Source organism: Stenella coeruleoalba, assembly GCF_951394435.1.
Source record: "Stenella coeruleoalba genome assembly, chromosome: 17".
Classification (NCBI taxonomy): domain Eukaryota; kingdom Metazoa; phylum Chordata; class Mammalia; order Artiodactyla; family Delphinidae; genus Stenella; species Stenella coeruleoalba.
The window spans coordinates 337,178-353,592 of NC_137163.1; the positions used below are offsets into that span (position 1 = coordinate 337,178).

At 63.3% G+C, this 16,415-nt stretch overlaps 1 protein-coding gene across 6 annotated transcripts in view; it reads right to left on the reverse strand.

Annotated features, from left to right (window-relative positions):
- Nucleotides 1-257: 257 nt before the first annotated feature.
- PPP1R16A (protein phosphatase 1 regulatory subunit 16A) overlaps nt 258-16,415 on the reverse strand; it is a 29,704-nt gene continuing 13,546 nt past the window's right edge. For 2 of the 6 annotated variants that reach the window (XM_079902245.1, XM_079902247.1), the window contains exons 2-10: nt 4,855-5,844; nt 3,635-3,705; nt 3,412-3,557; nt 2,207-2,310; nt 1,745-2,112; nt 1,590-1,665; nt 1,382-1,511; nt 995-1,160; nt 258-781 (exon numbers count right to left, since the gene is read on the reverse strand). In XM_079902245.1, the coding sequence (XP_079758371.1) occupies nt 407-781; nt 995-1,160; nt 1,382-1,511; nt 1,590-1,665; nt 1,745-2,112; nt 2,207-2,310; nt 3,412-3,557; nt 3,635-3,705; nt 4,855-5,113 (1,695 nt within the window). In that variant the 5' untranslated portion in view covers nt 5,114-5,844 and the 3' untranslated portion in view covers nt 258-406. Of the gene's footprint in view, nt 782-994; nt 1,161-1,381; nt 1,512-1,589; nt 1,666-1,744; nt 2,113-2,206; nt 2,311-3,411; nt 3,558-3,634; nt 3,706-3,792; nt 4,647-4,854; nt 7,614-8,242; nt 8,359-16,415 lie in introns of those variants that run through there. The other 4 variants (XM_079902250.1, XM_079902248.1, XM_079902246.1 and 1 more) reach the window with 4 other exon arrangements.

The following is a 16,415-nucleotide window of genomic DNA, read 5'->3' on the forward strand; positions in this document are numbered from 1 at the left end:
GAGGCTGGGGAGGCAGGGTGCAAGAAGCACTCGGCCTCTTGCCAGGGGCCGTGGGCCTCACGCCCACACAGGGGCTGGGCCCCACAAGCAAGCCCCAGCACGTGCCCACAGCCCTTAGGTGCTCACAGGGCCAGGCGCACCCAGGCCCAGCAGCACGGCGGCTCCCCACATGGCGGCGGCGGCCCAGCTGAGACACACGACAGGGCAGGTGGCGGGACGGCCCTTTATTGAGAGTCACAGAATGAAAGTAGGTCTCCGCAGCCAGGTGTTTCCCAGGTACAGCCTCTGCCACAGGTCCGTCCCCCAGGAAGGAGGCTGGCAGCCTAGCCCGGAACACACGTTGCGGCACGCAGAGCAGCGGCCCTGGGCCTGGCAGCGGGGCCTTGGCCACCCAGGCGCCAGCCCCTCACATGAGCAGGCAGCACGGCCTCTTCTCCCCGCGGGCTGCTTCTGCGGGGGCTGTGAGTCTGAGCAGGGGTGGGTCTCCACCAGCCCCGGAGCCACACTCCAGCTGGGGGGTCTCAGTGTCCACAGGCAGTTCAGACTCAGCGGCCTCGAGCCCCTCAGGCGGGGGTCGCTGCAGCTTAGCGGCAGCCCGCTGACGTTTCAGCTCTGCCAGGGTGTGGGGGGCCTTGGCCTGGACCAGGGCGTCAGGGGTGGTGTTCTCCAGGGAGCTCAGCTGGTAGGAGACACTTCGGTCCAGCCGCTTGGAGTACAGGTGCCGCCCGGGGGGCGCCCCCACTCGGCCGTTGTGCTGCCTGGCCGCCTCTGGGTCCTCCTCCTGTGTGGGGAGCACAGGCCCCGGAGGCCATCAGGAGGGTCCCCTCTGGCCTGGGGTCCCGGGCTGCGTGGCGGTCCAAGGGCAGAAACGCGGGTGGGGGCGGCAGCTGACGCCCACGGGGCGCGAGTCTTGCATGTGGGGGCAGGGCCACTGGTCCCACCAGCTCCTGAGGCTGGTACGGAGGGGGGCGGGGCACGGCTGGGCGGGGCTCACTTCGGGGGGCGGCCGCCGGAGCTCCGCGTCTGTCTGGCGGTCCTCATCCTCCTCTGACGGCTCCGGGCTGGTAGGCGGGGGCTGTTGCCACACGATGGCCTCCTGGGCGTGCTCCTTGCGGTACAGGCTGGTGCGCTGGGTCAGGCTCACCCGCCTCACCACCTTCCTGGGAGGGGGCGGGCAGGAGGAGTGGGGGGGGTGACACCGCCTTCCCTGCGGACTCTGCCCCGAGCTCCGGCGGGCACGGAGGCCTGCCAGCTGACATCAGCAGGGCCCAAGCCCGGGGCAGAGCCCAAGGGGCGAGGGGAGGGCAGAGGGGGGCTGAGGGCCCGGGGGTGGGGCACTGGGCGGGCCCGCGGGGGCCTGGTGGGAGGGGCGGGCACTTACCCCCGGCTGCCGGCACTAGAGGTGCGTCGACGCAGCAGAGAACGCTGGCGGCCCTGGGCGCGCAGGAGCGCGTCGTGCTTGTGTTTCAGCTCCAGCAGCTTGGCCCGCACCTCCTCGTCCCCGCACACGTCTGAGGAGGAGTGGCCAGAGGGTCACAGGCGCCCGCCCGCCCGTGCCCTACACCGGGAGGATGCGGCCCCAGGCTCACCGAGCGGCGTCTCTTCCATCAGGGATTTGCCGTTCAGGTCAGCCCCGTGCGCCACGAGCAGCTCCACCAGCGGCACCTGTGGGCCGGCGAGCCCGGGCTGCTGAGGCCTGCGGAGCCGCCGAGCCCGCCCGGCCCACCGCCCCGCAGGTGCTCACCTGGCCCCAGTAGGCCGCTGCGTGCAGCGGCTCCCAGCCGTCACGGTCCTTGGTGCTCAGGCTGGCCCCGTGTTCCAGCAGCAGGGCAGCCGCCTCGCCGAACCCGCTGGCCGCGGCGATGTGTAGCTGCAGGCAAACCGCCGGCCCCTGAGTCCCGGCCCTGGTTCGGCCGGCAGCAGGCTCCCCTGCCTGCGTCCCGGCAGCAGCCTCCCCTGCCTGCGTCCCGCGTGGCCCCGTCCTCACCAGCGTGGCGCCGTGGTCCCGGGGGGCATTGAGGTCTGCCCCCTCCTGCAGCAGGCTCCGGATGTCCTCCAGCATATGCAGCTCGGGCAAGGCCCGGGCCCGCTCGATGCTGTCCTGGGTGATGCCTGCGGGGCAGCGGGCTCAGGGCTCCACCCCCAGCACACCACCCGCCGCGCCCTGCGCCCTGCTGCCCCGGCAGGCAGGCAGGGCTGCACTCACCACGGCTGGCCATGGCCGTCTCCAGGCAGTCCAGTGTCTGCTCGTCCTCACACAGGTCATAGGGCATGTTCCCGTCCGTGTTGACTGCCAGGAGGTCGGCACCACTGCGGGAAGGGTGGATGGGGCGCTGGTCACAGGGCCCTTCTCCGCCAGCGTAGGCCCCCAGGACCCTCTCAGAGGCCTTCCACCTAGGGCTGCCTCAGAGGGGCCCAGACCTCACCTGCCGCGGTGAGAGGCGGCCCCTTGGCCCTGGGTGCTGTCCTGGGGCCAGGTGGGCTGTCCTGCAGTCTCCACCAAGTCTGATTTTTCAGGTTCCTGGCACCCCTCTGCCCCCATGAACATGTACAGTGGGCCCACTTGCCACGAGGGGGTGCCAAGACTCTGGGGGCCCCAGGCAGCAGAAGGTGGTGGGGAGAGAGCCTGGGTGTCAGGAGAGCACTGTGGGGAGCTGAAGGAGGGCCCGAAACACAAGGCTGGATACCCACTGTGGAGGGGCATGGAGTGGGGCTAGGGGCCGCCTGTGCGCACCCCCTTGCTGCCCCGTGACGCTGCACACCCAGCCCGTCCCACTCCAAGGCATCTGTGTGCAAACGGGAGCCACTGCCATCCACCCCCACACCCACCAGTGTTGCCCAGACTGCTCCACGGCCAGCCAGCGGGGGACTCCTGGGTCCTGGCGAAGCTGACCACCCTCTCCATTCACCAAGGCGGCTGTTCAGGAGCACAGCCCTGCTCTGCCCTCCTTGTTAACGGCCCCACCTGTGTCCAGGTATTCCCCTTGTCAATTTCTCCCTCGTGGCTCTGACCAGAACGGCATTTCTCTATGCAGACCCTGGGAAGGCCAGGAGACCAGAGCAGGTCAAGGCCTGTCCTCAAGGAGTTCCACGCTCTTCGTGGTGTGAGCAGCCTGGCAGGCGGAGGACCACACTGCCCTGCATACGTGCTAGTTCCCTTGGGGTGGCAGCATCCCTGGTCTCGGCCCAGGTCCCGCTCTGCACGCCAGGGTGCGGCAGGGTAAGCAAAGGTCAGTGGGAACACAAGAGGCCAGGGTCCAGGCACACTTTCCCACAGAGATGAGATGCCTGGGCGGTGTCTCCAGATGAACTACCCACTGCAAGGAAGGTCCTGCCTGGCCCTGGCGCAGCTGCAGCCCCTCCCTGATAGAGACGCCCACTCCAGCCACACCTGCGCCCAGCGGGCCCTACCCAGCAATGAGCAGCTCCACCAGGTGCAGGTGGCCACAGGTGGCCGCGGCGTGCAAGGGTGTCCAGCACTCACTGTCACGGGCATTGACCTTGGCCCCAGCCTCCAGGAGCTGCTGCACCATCTCCCGGAAGTCATCGATGCAGCTCTGCAAAGCACGTGGCCTGAGTGCCCGAGCCGCGGGCCGGGGCCCCGTCCTCTCCTCGCACCCTCAGCGAGGCTGACCTGATGCAGGGCGGTCAGGCCGTCCTCATTGGCCAGGTCAGGGCTGACCCCACTCTCGAGGAACTGACGGACTGCAGAGAGGAGGGGGGCGCGTTCAGGGCACAGGAGTCCCACCACAGGCCAGCGCCATCCTGCTCAGGTCCCTGCACCTGGGGTACCTGGGCTGACGGCTGTGTGTAGCTGGGAGAGCAGAGGATGGGGAGAGAGGCGGTGGTACAGGTGGCAGGAGGGACACCAGAGCCCAGGCCGAGGGCTCAGGAGCTGGGCCCCTAAGTGGGGTACAGACAGCAGCACTCTGCCTCTACCTTCCAGCAGGGCGCCCTCCTGAGTCATGGCACTAGGGCCCTCCTGTGTGACAGCCACCTCCACTGTCGTCCCCCGGGCCTGGGTGCTGCTACCTTCTGTCAGCCATCCCTGTCAGGTCCCATGCTTCCCCCAGCCTTCCTCTCTTGCTCGCTCTCACACACACACACACACCCCCCCACACACTCACACACACACCCCTTCTCTGGCACTTGCAGCCCCCCAGCCCTGCACCGCTGTAGCCAAGAGTGTGGGCCCAAGGTGCCCGGGCCTGGCCCTCCCTGGCTGCACCCTCCCCGCAGCTCCCATGCACCGGCCTGGGGCACACCCTGCCCCTCCTTGCCCTCTGCACCCCAGCTTCTACGGCAGAGGCCTCTGCCCTGGAGGGAGGCAGAAGGCGCCCTCGGGGGCCTCCCAGGAGAGCAGAGGGGCTGTGAGCATGTGGGCACAGGAAAGGAACAGGAAGCCTGCCCAAAGTTCAGGCCTGTTGTCTGGGAAGGTTCTGATGGGAAGAAGGGAGAACTCAGAGGCAGAGCCAGGGACAGGCATCGAGGGAGCCAGGCCGTACGGGGAGCCCCACTCCCCGTGCTCTAACCTGCCCAGGTGGGCTCCACCGTACTCCTGTATAGAGGCTCAGGACCTAGGCAAGCAGGTGTCCAGAGCAAAGCCCAGCACCCTGGCCAGAGGCGGCGAAGACTGGGCGGCTCCCAGCCCACCCAGGGCCCCCGCCCACCCCCTCAGGCCTCACCTTCACTGCAGGAGCCTCCGCAGGCTGGCCTGTGAGGGCTACCCTGGGGCTCCCACCACTTGGGGTCTGTGGCTAAGGACGCTGGGCCTCGCCCTTGGCGGACCTCTCGAGGCCTGCGCCGGGGGACAGGGACAGGGCTGCCTGCCGTGCATGGCTGGCCCACACTCGCCTTCCTCCAGGTCATTCCGGGCAGCCGCCTCCAGAAGGGCAACGCTTGGGGGGAAGAGGACCCGCTTCTGTGGCCGGCCGTCGGCCGCCTCCTTTTGTGACTGCGTCCGCTGGCCCCTCCTGCCATGGGCCTCCTTCTCGGCCTGGGCCCACATCTTCACCTGCTGGGCACGTCGCTTCTGGGCGTGCTTCAGCCGCTCCTGTGTGCTCATCCTGCCCACCGTGGGCATCTCTGCCAGCAGCTCCAGGTGCTCGGCCATGGCGGGGGCTGCCTGCCAGGGGGGCTGCTGGGGGCACCGGACGGGGAAGCGCGGGGGCCAGGCTGGGCCTGCGAGGCGGGGCAGCTGGCTGGACTGGCGCCCTGGGGGGCATCCCCTCTCTAAGGCTCAGTGTCCTCTGCCCCTGGCAAGGCTGGGTCAGGAGGCCCCCCGCTGTGACCAGACCCGGGCAGCCATGAGGGGCCCGGGCCCCAGGCAGAAAGGGCAGCAAGGGAGGGCGCCTGCAGCCGGCCTCCCAGGGCCCTGGCACCTCGGCTGCTCGATGGACAAGGCCTCCCTCCCTCGTCCTGGACCCGGCCAGCCTCAGTTCAGGGTCTGAAGCTAATGACCCAGATAACGGAGTTGCAGCTCGCTGGCGCCTTGCCGAGGGGAAGAGGAGGCCAGGGCAAGGGGCAGAGGCCCCGGGAGCCCTAAAAGCCCCTCTCACCTAACAGGCCTTAGGGGACCAGGTGGGGTCTAGGAGCAGCCATGGCGGGGGCCTTCCCTCCCCACACCCCCAGCCTTCTGGGGTGCTAACGAGGAGGTGTGGCCACAGGGGGCCCGGGCGGGCGTGTGTCCAGAGTCCCAGGGTCCGGCCCCAGCGCCTGGGGCCGAGGCTCTCTCAGCAGCCAGGGCACCGAGGGGACAGCGGGCCTGGCAACTGTGTCTTCAGGAAGGCGTCCCCTTCGCAGGAGCCGGCGGCCCAGCTGTGCACGGCAGGCGCTCCCGCTGGCCTGAGAGGAGGAAGCAGGAAGCGCGTCAAGGCCAGACGGCGGCGACGGCTCCACCCGGAGCCCCGCCCTGTGTGAGGGCGAGCCCTGCCCGGGAGATCCTGGCAGAGGGGAGGGGGCTGGCAGTGCCCGCAGCCTGGCCCACACGCTCGCCGTTTCCAGCAAGGGCCTGCAGGCTGTGCGGCTGAGAGAGGGGCGCAGGGCCGGCACTGCCAGCTCGCTGCGGCCTTCCTAAGAGGCGGCCCCTCGAGGCCTCCGGCTCAGCCCTTGCCCCGAAGCGCCCCTGACCTGTGCGCCCTGGGCCGGGCCGGCTGGCCAAGGTCACCTTCTCCTTGGGCTCTCCCGGACTCCCCGAGCGCTGTGCGGCCTAGGCCTTCCCGAGAGCAGGCCCTGCCGCCTGGACACCGGGCCGCCCTGCTGCTCGGCCACAGCTGCGGAGGGCGGAGGGCCTGGCCTGGCCTGCCCCGCACCCCAGCTCCTCAACACCCGAGTCTGGGCCTCTTCCTCGCCGGGCTTTCTGTTTCTAGCTCAGGCCACTCGGTGCTTTGCTTCCCTCTGCCATCCTGGGCGGCGGTCCAAGCCCTGGTTGTGTGAACGCAGGCGCAGGTGGCCTGCCTGACAGACAGGTGGGCCGGCAGCTGGGCTGGGGCACAGCCCCACAGTCCCCACCATGGCCCGTCCTGCGCAGCACGCCCGGTGTGCTCACTAGGCATGGTCCCAGGACACTCCTCGGGAGGCCATGGCCATGCTCCACCTAGAAGGTACCCACCGGCAGCTCAGCCTGCCCACCGGGAGTCCCCGTTCCCACTCGGCCAGACCTTGTGGCCATCTAGAGACTGACCCAGGCTTCTTCTGGCCAGACTTGTACTCAGGGGTCTCAGTGAGTGCCCCCTTCTTTCTGGAGGGGGACTGTCCTGGGCCAGATCAAGTGAGGTCAGGTCCCTCCTGCCCCGGGACCCCCAGTGTGTTGGGAGTCTCGCATTACAGCTCTGCCTCGCCCTGGACTTTGCTGGTACTCCAGCTATCCGCTCTGCGAGCCAGGCCTCAGAGGCTACCAGGGGACAGGAAAGAGCCTTCCAGGCGGACAGCCCCCAACTGGCCACCTCTGCAGATGAGCTGCCTAGCCCCCCTGCCTGGATCCCCCAACTCCCACCTCTGCCCCGACCGAGACAGGCAGGAGGCCTGCAGGCACCGTGGCAACTCCCCACCCATTAGGCTGGGGGCGGATCCCAGACCAAACCCAAGGCGTGGCAGGGCTTTCACTGGCTCTGTAAGACTCTCCCTCCCTGCCGGCCACTCACAGGCAGCCTCAGGTTCCCCTGGAGGGAGCTGGGACCCCCTGCAGCCCACACATGGGATCTTCACCTGTCTGGGGTAGGTCTCTGAAGAGCCTGCCCCAAGAGACGCGGGAAGGAGGAGCAACGCACTCTGCCCAGGGCCACCCCCGACCCCGTCACAGAGGATGCTGCCCCCACCTGTCCACGAGGGAGGAGGTCCCCTGCAGGCCAAGGCTCCACAGCAGAGCGGGCTCACAGGGCCTCAGCGACCATCTTCTCCAAGTGGGCGCCAACATCAGAGCCACAGCCCGATTTTGTTAAGTTTGACAAGATTTAGGAGATGTCATCTACCCCATCATTTTATGGAAGAAAAGAGATTCTGACGCCCACGTCCTACAGAAATTCCCCTAGAGGGGACTTCCCTGATGGCCCAGTGGTTAGGACTGCATGGTTCCACTGCACGGGTTCGATTCCCTCATCGGGGAGCTAAGACCCCTGCATGCGGGGGAGCAGGGTAGGGGACAGAAAACAACCTAAAATAGAGTAACCACCAGCTTTTCAAATTGAACAGATGTTGTGTTTTCTAGCTGTTGTTTTCTTATTTTGAAAGCCACCCATGAACATACATGTGGGGCAGGATCTGAAGGCTCACCCAGGCCCACCCCTGTGCCCCAGGCAGCACGGGGCTCAGGATAGAGACCTGCTCCCTGTGGGCCCCCAACGGCCCGGGCACTGCACACTGGAGACTCTGGTCTCCTGCTGGGCTGCAGCAGCTCGGCCGGGTCCTCAGCCCCTACTCGGGGGCCCCAGGGCGCCTCTGGGCCCCTTTAGCAGCACTCCTCGCTGGAAGCTGCCTGAGGACAGTCTGCATGTGACCTTGGGCGGGTCCTTGGGCCGCTGGACTGCCTCCCCTGAGAGAGAGGTGACCCCAGGGAGTGTCAGGACCCCGCTGCAGTGGGCGCCCACCCTGGAACAGTCTCCACGGGGGGCAGCACAGTGCCCAGCCCCCGGCCCCCCCAGGCTGAGTCTGAGCTCTCCGCCTGTCCCCCCTCCTCAAGCCCCACTCTTCCGCCTCCTCCTAGCCACGCAGTCCAGGAACGGTCCCCCCAAGCTGCAAGACTCACCCCTCAGCTGAGCCACAGAGGCCAGGACAGCTCAGTGGCGTCCCAACAACTGCCCACCGCACCACACCCAGGCCAAGGGGGCCAAGCAGGGCGGCTGCCGCCTGAGTCCACAAATCCTGCCCCAAGCCTCCCTGGAATGTCAAACAGAGATAATCTGGACGATTTTTCCACTTCTCAGCTCCATGCCTGGGGCGCTGCATGGGAGTGTGGGGCTGAGGTGGGAGGAGCCTTCTGGAAGGACAGTGGCCACTGCCCCTCATCCTCTGAGCCCACGGCACTTATGTCCAGAGTCTGTGGAGAGTACCCCTGACACCCGGCTTATGGGCCCCAGCCCAGGCCCTCGGTGTGGACAGACACACGCTGGCCTGAGTGTCTCAGCGGCCCCTCCCCAACCACAGTCCCAGCCCCAGCACCGGCAGGTCCCTGTCATTATCCCCATCTCCCACCTGGGGAACTGAGGCCTAAACCCGTGGGGCCCTGCTGACGACACCACCGTCCTGCCTCTCATGCCCACTTCCCAGCATCTGTGAGAATCAGGGACAGCGTAGCAAGACCCCAGAGCCTTTGAGGGTCGGGAAGTGTCCCTTCACTCGCCCAGGGACAGGGAGGCTGTGCTTTGCTCAGAGAGAGGAAAGGAGAGATGAAGGGGCGGGGGAGGGGGAGTGGGGTGCCCCCCTCCCCTCAGGTTCTGGGGGCTTCGCATCCCTGTCCTGCTTAAGGGTTGCTGGAGCTGGTTTTCCTTGTGGCTTTATCTACGACAGCAGAAGATGGGGAGTGACCAGCTGCTCCTCACTCTGGGAAGAGCAAAGTGTGTGTCGCCATCCTGCAGAGTCACACACACAAACGTGCCCGTCAGCAGGTGAGGGCATGTAAATGTCATGGGCGAGGGGCTGGGGCTTGGTTGCCGAAACGCCGAGGCAGAGCTGACCGCGCCGCGTTGCAGGCGGGGCGTCTGTTTGCTCGGGGACCACAAGTAGCTGGGCTTCACCCCTGGCCGACCCCCTGCCCCATCCCCTCACCCTTCCGCCCCAGCCCGGCTCACCTGGGAAGCCTCCCATCCCCGCTGCATATCCGGCTGCCGCGGGCACAAGTCCACCAAGGGCACCGTTCGTCCCGCAAAGGACCAGCCAGCTGGGGGCCCACCCGGTCCATGCCCAGGGCCACGTGCTGGGACCTCGGGTGGGGACCTGCTCAGGGAGGGAACCCGACGCCCCAAGGGCAGGGTCCGGCTCACAACAGGCACTCCGCCAGTGGTCTGGCCGTGCCGTCCCCAGCCCTGCCCCACGGGCCTGGCCTGGGGGTGGCCTAGGGTCGGGGCACAAGGAAAACTGGTCTGCCCTCAGAGCAGGCGCAGGACGTGCGCTGGTGGGGAGGAGGGCCCACCTGACGGGCCCAGGGAGGGGTCGGGGGCACCGCCAGCAGCAGCGGGGCGGGCTGGGCTGGGGGCACTGGGAGGCGTGCGCAGCAAGGACGGAGAGGCCGGGAGCCAAGCAGCTGGGTGGGTGGGCGGCGGGCTCCTCCTCGCACTGGTGCGGGACCCATGGAGGAGCCGACCTGGGGGTGCGGCCAGGGCAGCTGTCCCCAGGGGCACTCACCTGCCTCCAGCAGGCCTGTTCTAGAACGTTCTAGAAGCTAATCCCACAGTACTACCATCAGGCCCCTCACTGCAGCAGCCTTTCGTCCTACACGTCTATCAAAGGGTCATTAAGTAAGGCCCTAAGGGGCTTATGAGGAAGCCTCCTATGCACCCTCATGAGAAGGTCACTAAGAAACTGTTCAGTGAAGGAAAAAAGGTGCAAAATCTGTACATGATAAGCAACTTCTGTGTGAGCACACACGTAAACCTGTATCAGAAACACAGGACAGGAGAGAAGCAACGGGAAGGGCCTCAGGCGGGGCGGGGGCGGGGCGGGGGTGCAGGCGGGCGGCACCAGAGCTTTGGGTCACTCCTGTTGTTTCAATTTTGAGCCACGTGAAGGTAAACCTCTTCGGAACAACATTTGGGGCTCTGTTCAGGGAGGGCAGGTGTGAGCACACCTGTCAGGTATCGGGTGCGGCCTCGGGGGGCGGGGACTAACAGGACCAGCCCGTGCCAGGGTCAGCAGAGGAGCTGGCCTCAGCCTGGGCCCGGGGAGCCCAGAGGCTTCCAGACAAATGAGTGATGTGATCGGATCTGGGGGGTGGGGGGACCTGGCAGGAGAGACGACGGGACCCGCACACACCCCCGGCAGCGGTGGACAGGAGAGGAGCCACAGCCGGAGGGCAGGACAGGCTGCCTGATGCGAGGAAAGCACCAGTGAGGGGCAGACGGAGGACGGAGGCCTGAGGAGCGGGCCGAGCAGCGTCCACGCGAGCAGGGGCCAGGACGCCCAGGAGAGAGTGCGTGCAAGTGAGTGGTCAGCAGAGGCACAGACGGGAGAACTGAGCGGGGGCCTCAGGGAAGGCCTGCTCCAGTGGGCGGCAGGGCGGGACGCCACCTCTCTCCTCACACCAGAACCAATCCAGATGCGTCACTGACACAGCCGCAGGAAAAATAAAGCCACAGGAGTGCCAGCAGTAAGAAGGCAAGACCGTCTGTGTGACCCCAGCAAAGGGGAAAGAAAGCCTTTCTAAGCTTGACACAAAACCCAGAAACCAAAACGAAAACTGATACATCCGACTGCACTAGATTTGTTAAATGTCTGCACTGTAAAAACAAAACAATTCAAAACGAAACCTATAAAATCAAAAGACAAACGGTCAACTGAGTAAAAACATTTGCAATAAACAGGACAAAGTGGTCCTCACGTCAATCATGACGGCCGCACACAGGGACAGAGCACGGATCCCCCTGGAAACATCCAGATAGATACTCAACTCCCTGATAATCAACACATGCAAACTGGAAGTAGGACGTGAGCGTGGACGGCACCCGCGGCTGGACCACAAAAGCTGAGAGCGCCAGCCCTAAAGGACGCGCCTGAGTAACTACTCAAGTGTAGAAAGCCTCGGACCTGCTCGGCCAAGGGGCTGCCCTGCAGGCACACAGGTGGTCTCCTCGCGGCGCCCCAGCAGCAGTCCCCGAGGCGGAGGAGCAGTGGGCTCGGACGTGGTGGGGGCCCCACCTCCTGAGAGTCTCAGACGACGTGCGCGGGAGGCGAGAGAGGCTTCGTGAGAGACGTGGCACAGAGGAGGGGTCTCCTGACCCTGCTCTCTGCCCCCCAGTCCTGACACCCTCCCGCGGGGCCAGGCTCCAGCATCCCCCCACGCCCTCAGCCCCATCACTCAGCCCTTGCTCTCCCCCGACCGCGGCCCCTCCTCCCTGCTCCCTTCCCGCCAGCCTTCTCCGGGGCTGCTTTTCCTCTCCCCGCCTCACCCCCAGGCCTGGAAGTGCCACGACCCCTCTCCCTGCTGCAGCCTGCAGCCCCTTCCCCCTGCTCCCCCCAAGAGTCCTGGCTGACGCGTCCATTGCCCGTCGGCCGCACCCACCCCCCACCCCAGCCCTTGCCGAGGCGTCGCCGCACCGCTGCATCAGGCCTGAACTCCCGTGCGCCACCCTTCAGCTCCCTGCCCCTCGGTGTTGACCTCTTCTTCCTGCCAGTGACCTCATCCTCTGCCTCAACGACGCCCTGGACCCTGTCACCTCCAGTAACCCCCCAACCCCACCCCGGCATCTCGGTTCAACACCCGGTTCCCTGCCCATCACCCCTCCCAGCTCACTGCTGCCTCCAGCGCCCCAGAGCCCCAGGATGACGTGTCCTCAAGCAGCAGCTTCAAGCCCCATCAGCACACGCTCCCTGGCCCTGCCACTTCACTGAGCTTGTCCGAAAGTCCCAGGCGCGGCCCAACGCAACGGCCCCAACTCTGAATGTACCAGCAAAGCTGCTGACTGAAGACCCCGCTCAGACACGACGGCGCTAAAGCTTCAGGAAACCCGACAGCTTCCCTCTCCCCTTCTCTTCTGCATCCTCACACTCAGCTACCGACACGTTTCCTGACAAGACAGAAGCCATCAGAAGAGGACGTCCACCCCTGTGGAAAAGTCACCAGCCACTGCGCCCACCCACAGGGCCTTCCAGCCCCACCCCAGGATCCTCCAGGACAATCTCTCAGCATCAGCTCTCTCCTCTGGACCCTTGCCCTCGGCAGAGTGATGCTCCCAACCTAATTCACAAACAGCAGCAAACCCTTCTGGAGGAGACAAGGATGTCTGCTATCACTAGTTCTATTCATATTGTATTAACGCTTTTAGCCAGTGCAACTGGGCAAGAAAAAGAAAATGAATAAGAATAGGAAGGGTAGGGGAACTCCCTGCCTGTCCAGTGGTTAAGACTCCACGATTTCACTGCTGAGGGGCCAGGTTTGATCCCTGGTCAGGGAACTAAGATCCTACAAGCCGCGTGCTGCGGCCAAAATACATACACATTTATATATATACATATACACACACGCACACGCGCACACGCGCACACGCACACACACACACACGCACACACGCGCACACGCGCACACACGCACACGCACACACACGTACACACACACGCGCGCACACGCACACACGCGCGCGCACACACACGCGCACACACACACACGCACACACACGCACGCACGCACACACACGCACACACGCACACACGCGCGCGCACGCGCGCACACGCGCACACGCACACACACGCACGCACGCACACACGCACACGCACACATACACACACACGCACACACACACGCACACACACGCACACACACACACACACACGTACACGTATAAAAGAACAAGAAGGGTAGGAAAAAACTCAGTATTTGTGAACGACATATTGTGTATGACAAATACCTGAAAGGTCCTAGAAAACTATTAGAATATGAGAACACAGCAATAGTAATAGACACAAGTTGTTTTTTTAAAAAAATATTTATTTATTTATTTTGGCTGCACCGGGTTTTAGTTGTGGCATGCGGGATCTTTGTTGTGGCATGCAGACTCTTAGTTGTGGCTTGCATGCGGGATCTAGTTCCCCAACCAGGGATCGAACCCGGGCCCCCTGCATTGGGAGCACGGAGTCTTACCCACTGGACTGCCACGGAAGTCCCGTTGATAGATACAAGGTTAATGTACAAAAATCTATTATATCTATAAATGCCAGCAACAGTTAGAAGATAAAAAATTGTAATGATGGTATTTATAATACTAAGTGTCCAAAAGCATCAATGTCTAGGAATAAATCTAATAAAAGATGTACAAGGTCTCCACACAGAAAATCACTGAACCTTACTGAAACACGACAGAAGGACCAAAAGGGACACACTGCGCTTAGGGGTCAAAAGACTGAACTCTAAAGATGCCATTTTCCCCCAAATTCATCTAAGATTCAATGCAATCCCAATCAAAATCCCACTGGTTCTATCTGAAATTCACAAACTGATTCTCCATTTAATAGGAAATGCCAAAGGGCAAGAATTGTCAGTACACTCCTAAAAAGAGACAAATCTGAAGTGCTTAGGGATAGAGAAATAGACTGACAGAACAGAACGGAGTCCAGAAACAGTTACACATGCACAGACATTCAATTTATGACACTGCGGAGCAGCAGAAAAAGAGTCTTTTCAATAAATGGCGCTGGGACAGCTGAACAGCCACATGCAAAAGCTCACCTTGACCCCACCCCCAGGTGAGCTGTGCGCCTACACATGAAAGGTGAGGCAGCACAGCATCTATGAAGACTGGACACCAAAAGCACAGTCCATAAATGACAAATTAGATAGACCTCATCAAAATTTAGACGTTTTGTCCTGCTAAAGACCCTGTGAAGTGCGCCAGAAGACATGCTATTGCCTGGAGAACATATTTGCAAACCACAGACAGAACAAAGGACTTTTATCTAGTGGACACAGAGAAGTTTCAAAACTCAGCAGTGAGAAAACAGACACTCCTATTAGAAAAGGGGCAAAATGTGAACAGGCATTTCACTAAAGAGGATGCGGATGGCAGCAAAGCCCACGAGAAGATGCGGAACAGCACTGGCCACTGGGAAAATGCAAACGGAAATCACAGTGGCTGTCAGACGGCAAGGACGGGACAAGGACGGGTCTCGCCCAGCGCTGCTAGGGATGGGAGGCGCACGGCCACTCGGAAAACAGTCTGCTGTTTCTTAAAACTAAACATGCATTTATCATATGACCCTGCAGCTGCACTCTTGGGCATTTATCTCAGAGAATGAACACTTAACGTTCACACAAAGACCTGTACGTGAATTTCAGAGCAATTTCATGCATAAACTGGAAACGACCCAGATGTCCTTCACTGGGTGAATGGTTAACCACACTCCGGTCCACCCACCCCACAGAACACCCCTCAACGATGAAAAGAGCCCACGACAGATGCACGGCCGGGATGGATATGGACGGTGCTCTGCTCTTCCCCCAGTCACATCCTGCGTGGCCCGGTCCACCCAGCATTCTCAATGGGGTGGGGGTGGGGTGAGGAAGGAGGTGGCCAGGGCCACATAGGGCAGCCGAGGGTCCTCGACTGTGGTGGTCACACCGTTCGACACAAGTGATCAGATCGCACCTGTGTGCGCACACCCTTGGGTGTACGTAAAACTGGTAAAATCTGAAAGGGTCAATGGAGTGCGTCCACGCCTGTGTCCCAGACTAGACTCTGCACCACAGCCATGTGCCCTTGGGGACAGGGGAAGGGTTCGGGGCTTCCCGAACCCTTTCTCCTCAAACTGAAATTTTAAAAGTGTGAAGGGACTTCCCTGGCGGTCCAGTGGTTAAGACTCCGTGCTTCCACTGCAGGGGACACGGGTTCAGGGAACTAAGATCCCCGCAAAAGATAAAAAATTTAAAAAAGAGTGAAAAAGCAAGCCACAGAGTACGAAATGGTAAAAACAACTGATATAAAAAGAACGACTAAATGGGACTTCCCTGGTGGTCCAGTGGGTAAGACTCCGCACTCCCAAGGCAGGGGGCCCGGGTTCGATCCCTAGTCGGGGAACTAGATCCCACGTGCCACAACGGAGATCCCGTGTGCGACGACTAAGACCCAGCACAGCCAAGATAAATAAATAAATAAACACTTAAAAAAAAAAACCTCACTAAGAAACCTCCACCAAATTGGAAAATGGGCCGAAGACTTCAGGAGCCCCTTCACATCAATACACACAATGAGGGGCCCCAGGTCAACAGTCATCAGGGAAATGCACACGCGACCCAAAACACCGGCACCTGCCCGCCCACCCGTGGGGAGACCGAGCATTAGGGAAGGCGCGGGGTGACCGTGACTGTCCCTGCTCACGGGGGTGCCCGTGGACCATACACCTTCCACCAGCCGCCCACTCCAGGCACTGTCCCCAACAGAAGCGTGTCCGGGCCCCACACTGGGCCTATATGGGGGACAGCGCTACAGAGGATATTCCCAGGACAGCTGGCCAACTGGGACCTGGGCTGGGGACTCGAGTGCCGCATCCACACCGATCCCCTGAGGCTTCAGGCTGCGCTTGGTCACAGAAGCAGAAGCGTGGACTCAAGAATTAAGGGCGCTAACAGCCTCCCCAGCACCTGGTAGCAGACTGGGGAGGGGCAGCGTCGCACAGCCCGCACTTAGCACGCGTCAGGATGCGCTCTGAGACCAGCCCTGGGCCCCTCGGCCGCGCTCGCACCCAGCCGGACACGCTCACAGGTCCTTCCAGACGCACAAGCCTCTCAAAGCCAATGCAGGGCTGGTGTTACGGGTCCCCGGCCCTGAGGGGCCCCTCCTCCAGGCCCCAGTCTCTCACCGTGCCCCAGCCTGAGCCTCCTGACGGCCCACAGGTCTGGGGAACCCGCCATGAGCAGCCCCTCCTGTGGCCCCGGCCCCCAGCAGCCCCCACAGCGCTCGGCCTCAGGGCTCCCAAGGACCCCTAGGAAGTGCCGCTGCACCGGGAGCGCCCTCAACACCGGTCACGGCCGCCGTGGCGCGGCAACCCCGACACCACAACTGTCACCGAGGCAGACCTGGGCTGCGTGGCGCGGCAACCCCGACACCACAGCCGTCACCGACGCAGACCTGGCCTGCGTGGCGCGGCAACCCCGACACCACAGCCGTCACCGAGGCAGACCCGGGCTGCGTGGCGCGGCAACCCCGAGACCACAGCCGTCACCGAGGCAGACCTGGCCTGCGTGGCGCGGCAACCCCGACACCACAACTGTCACCGAG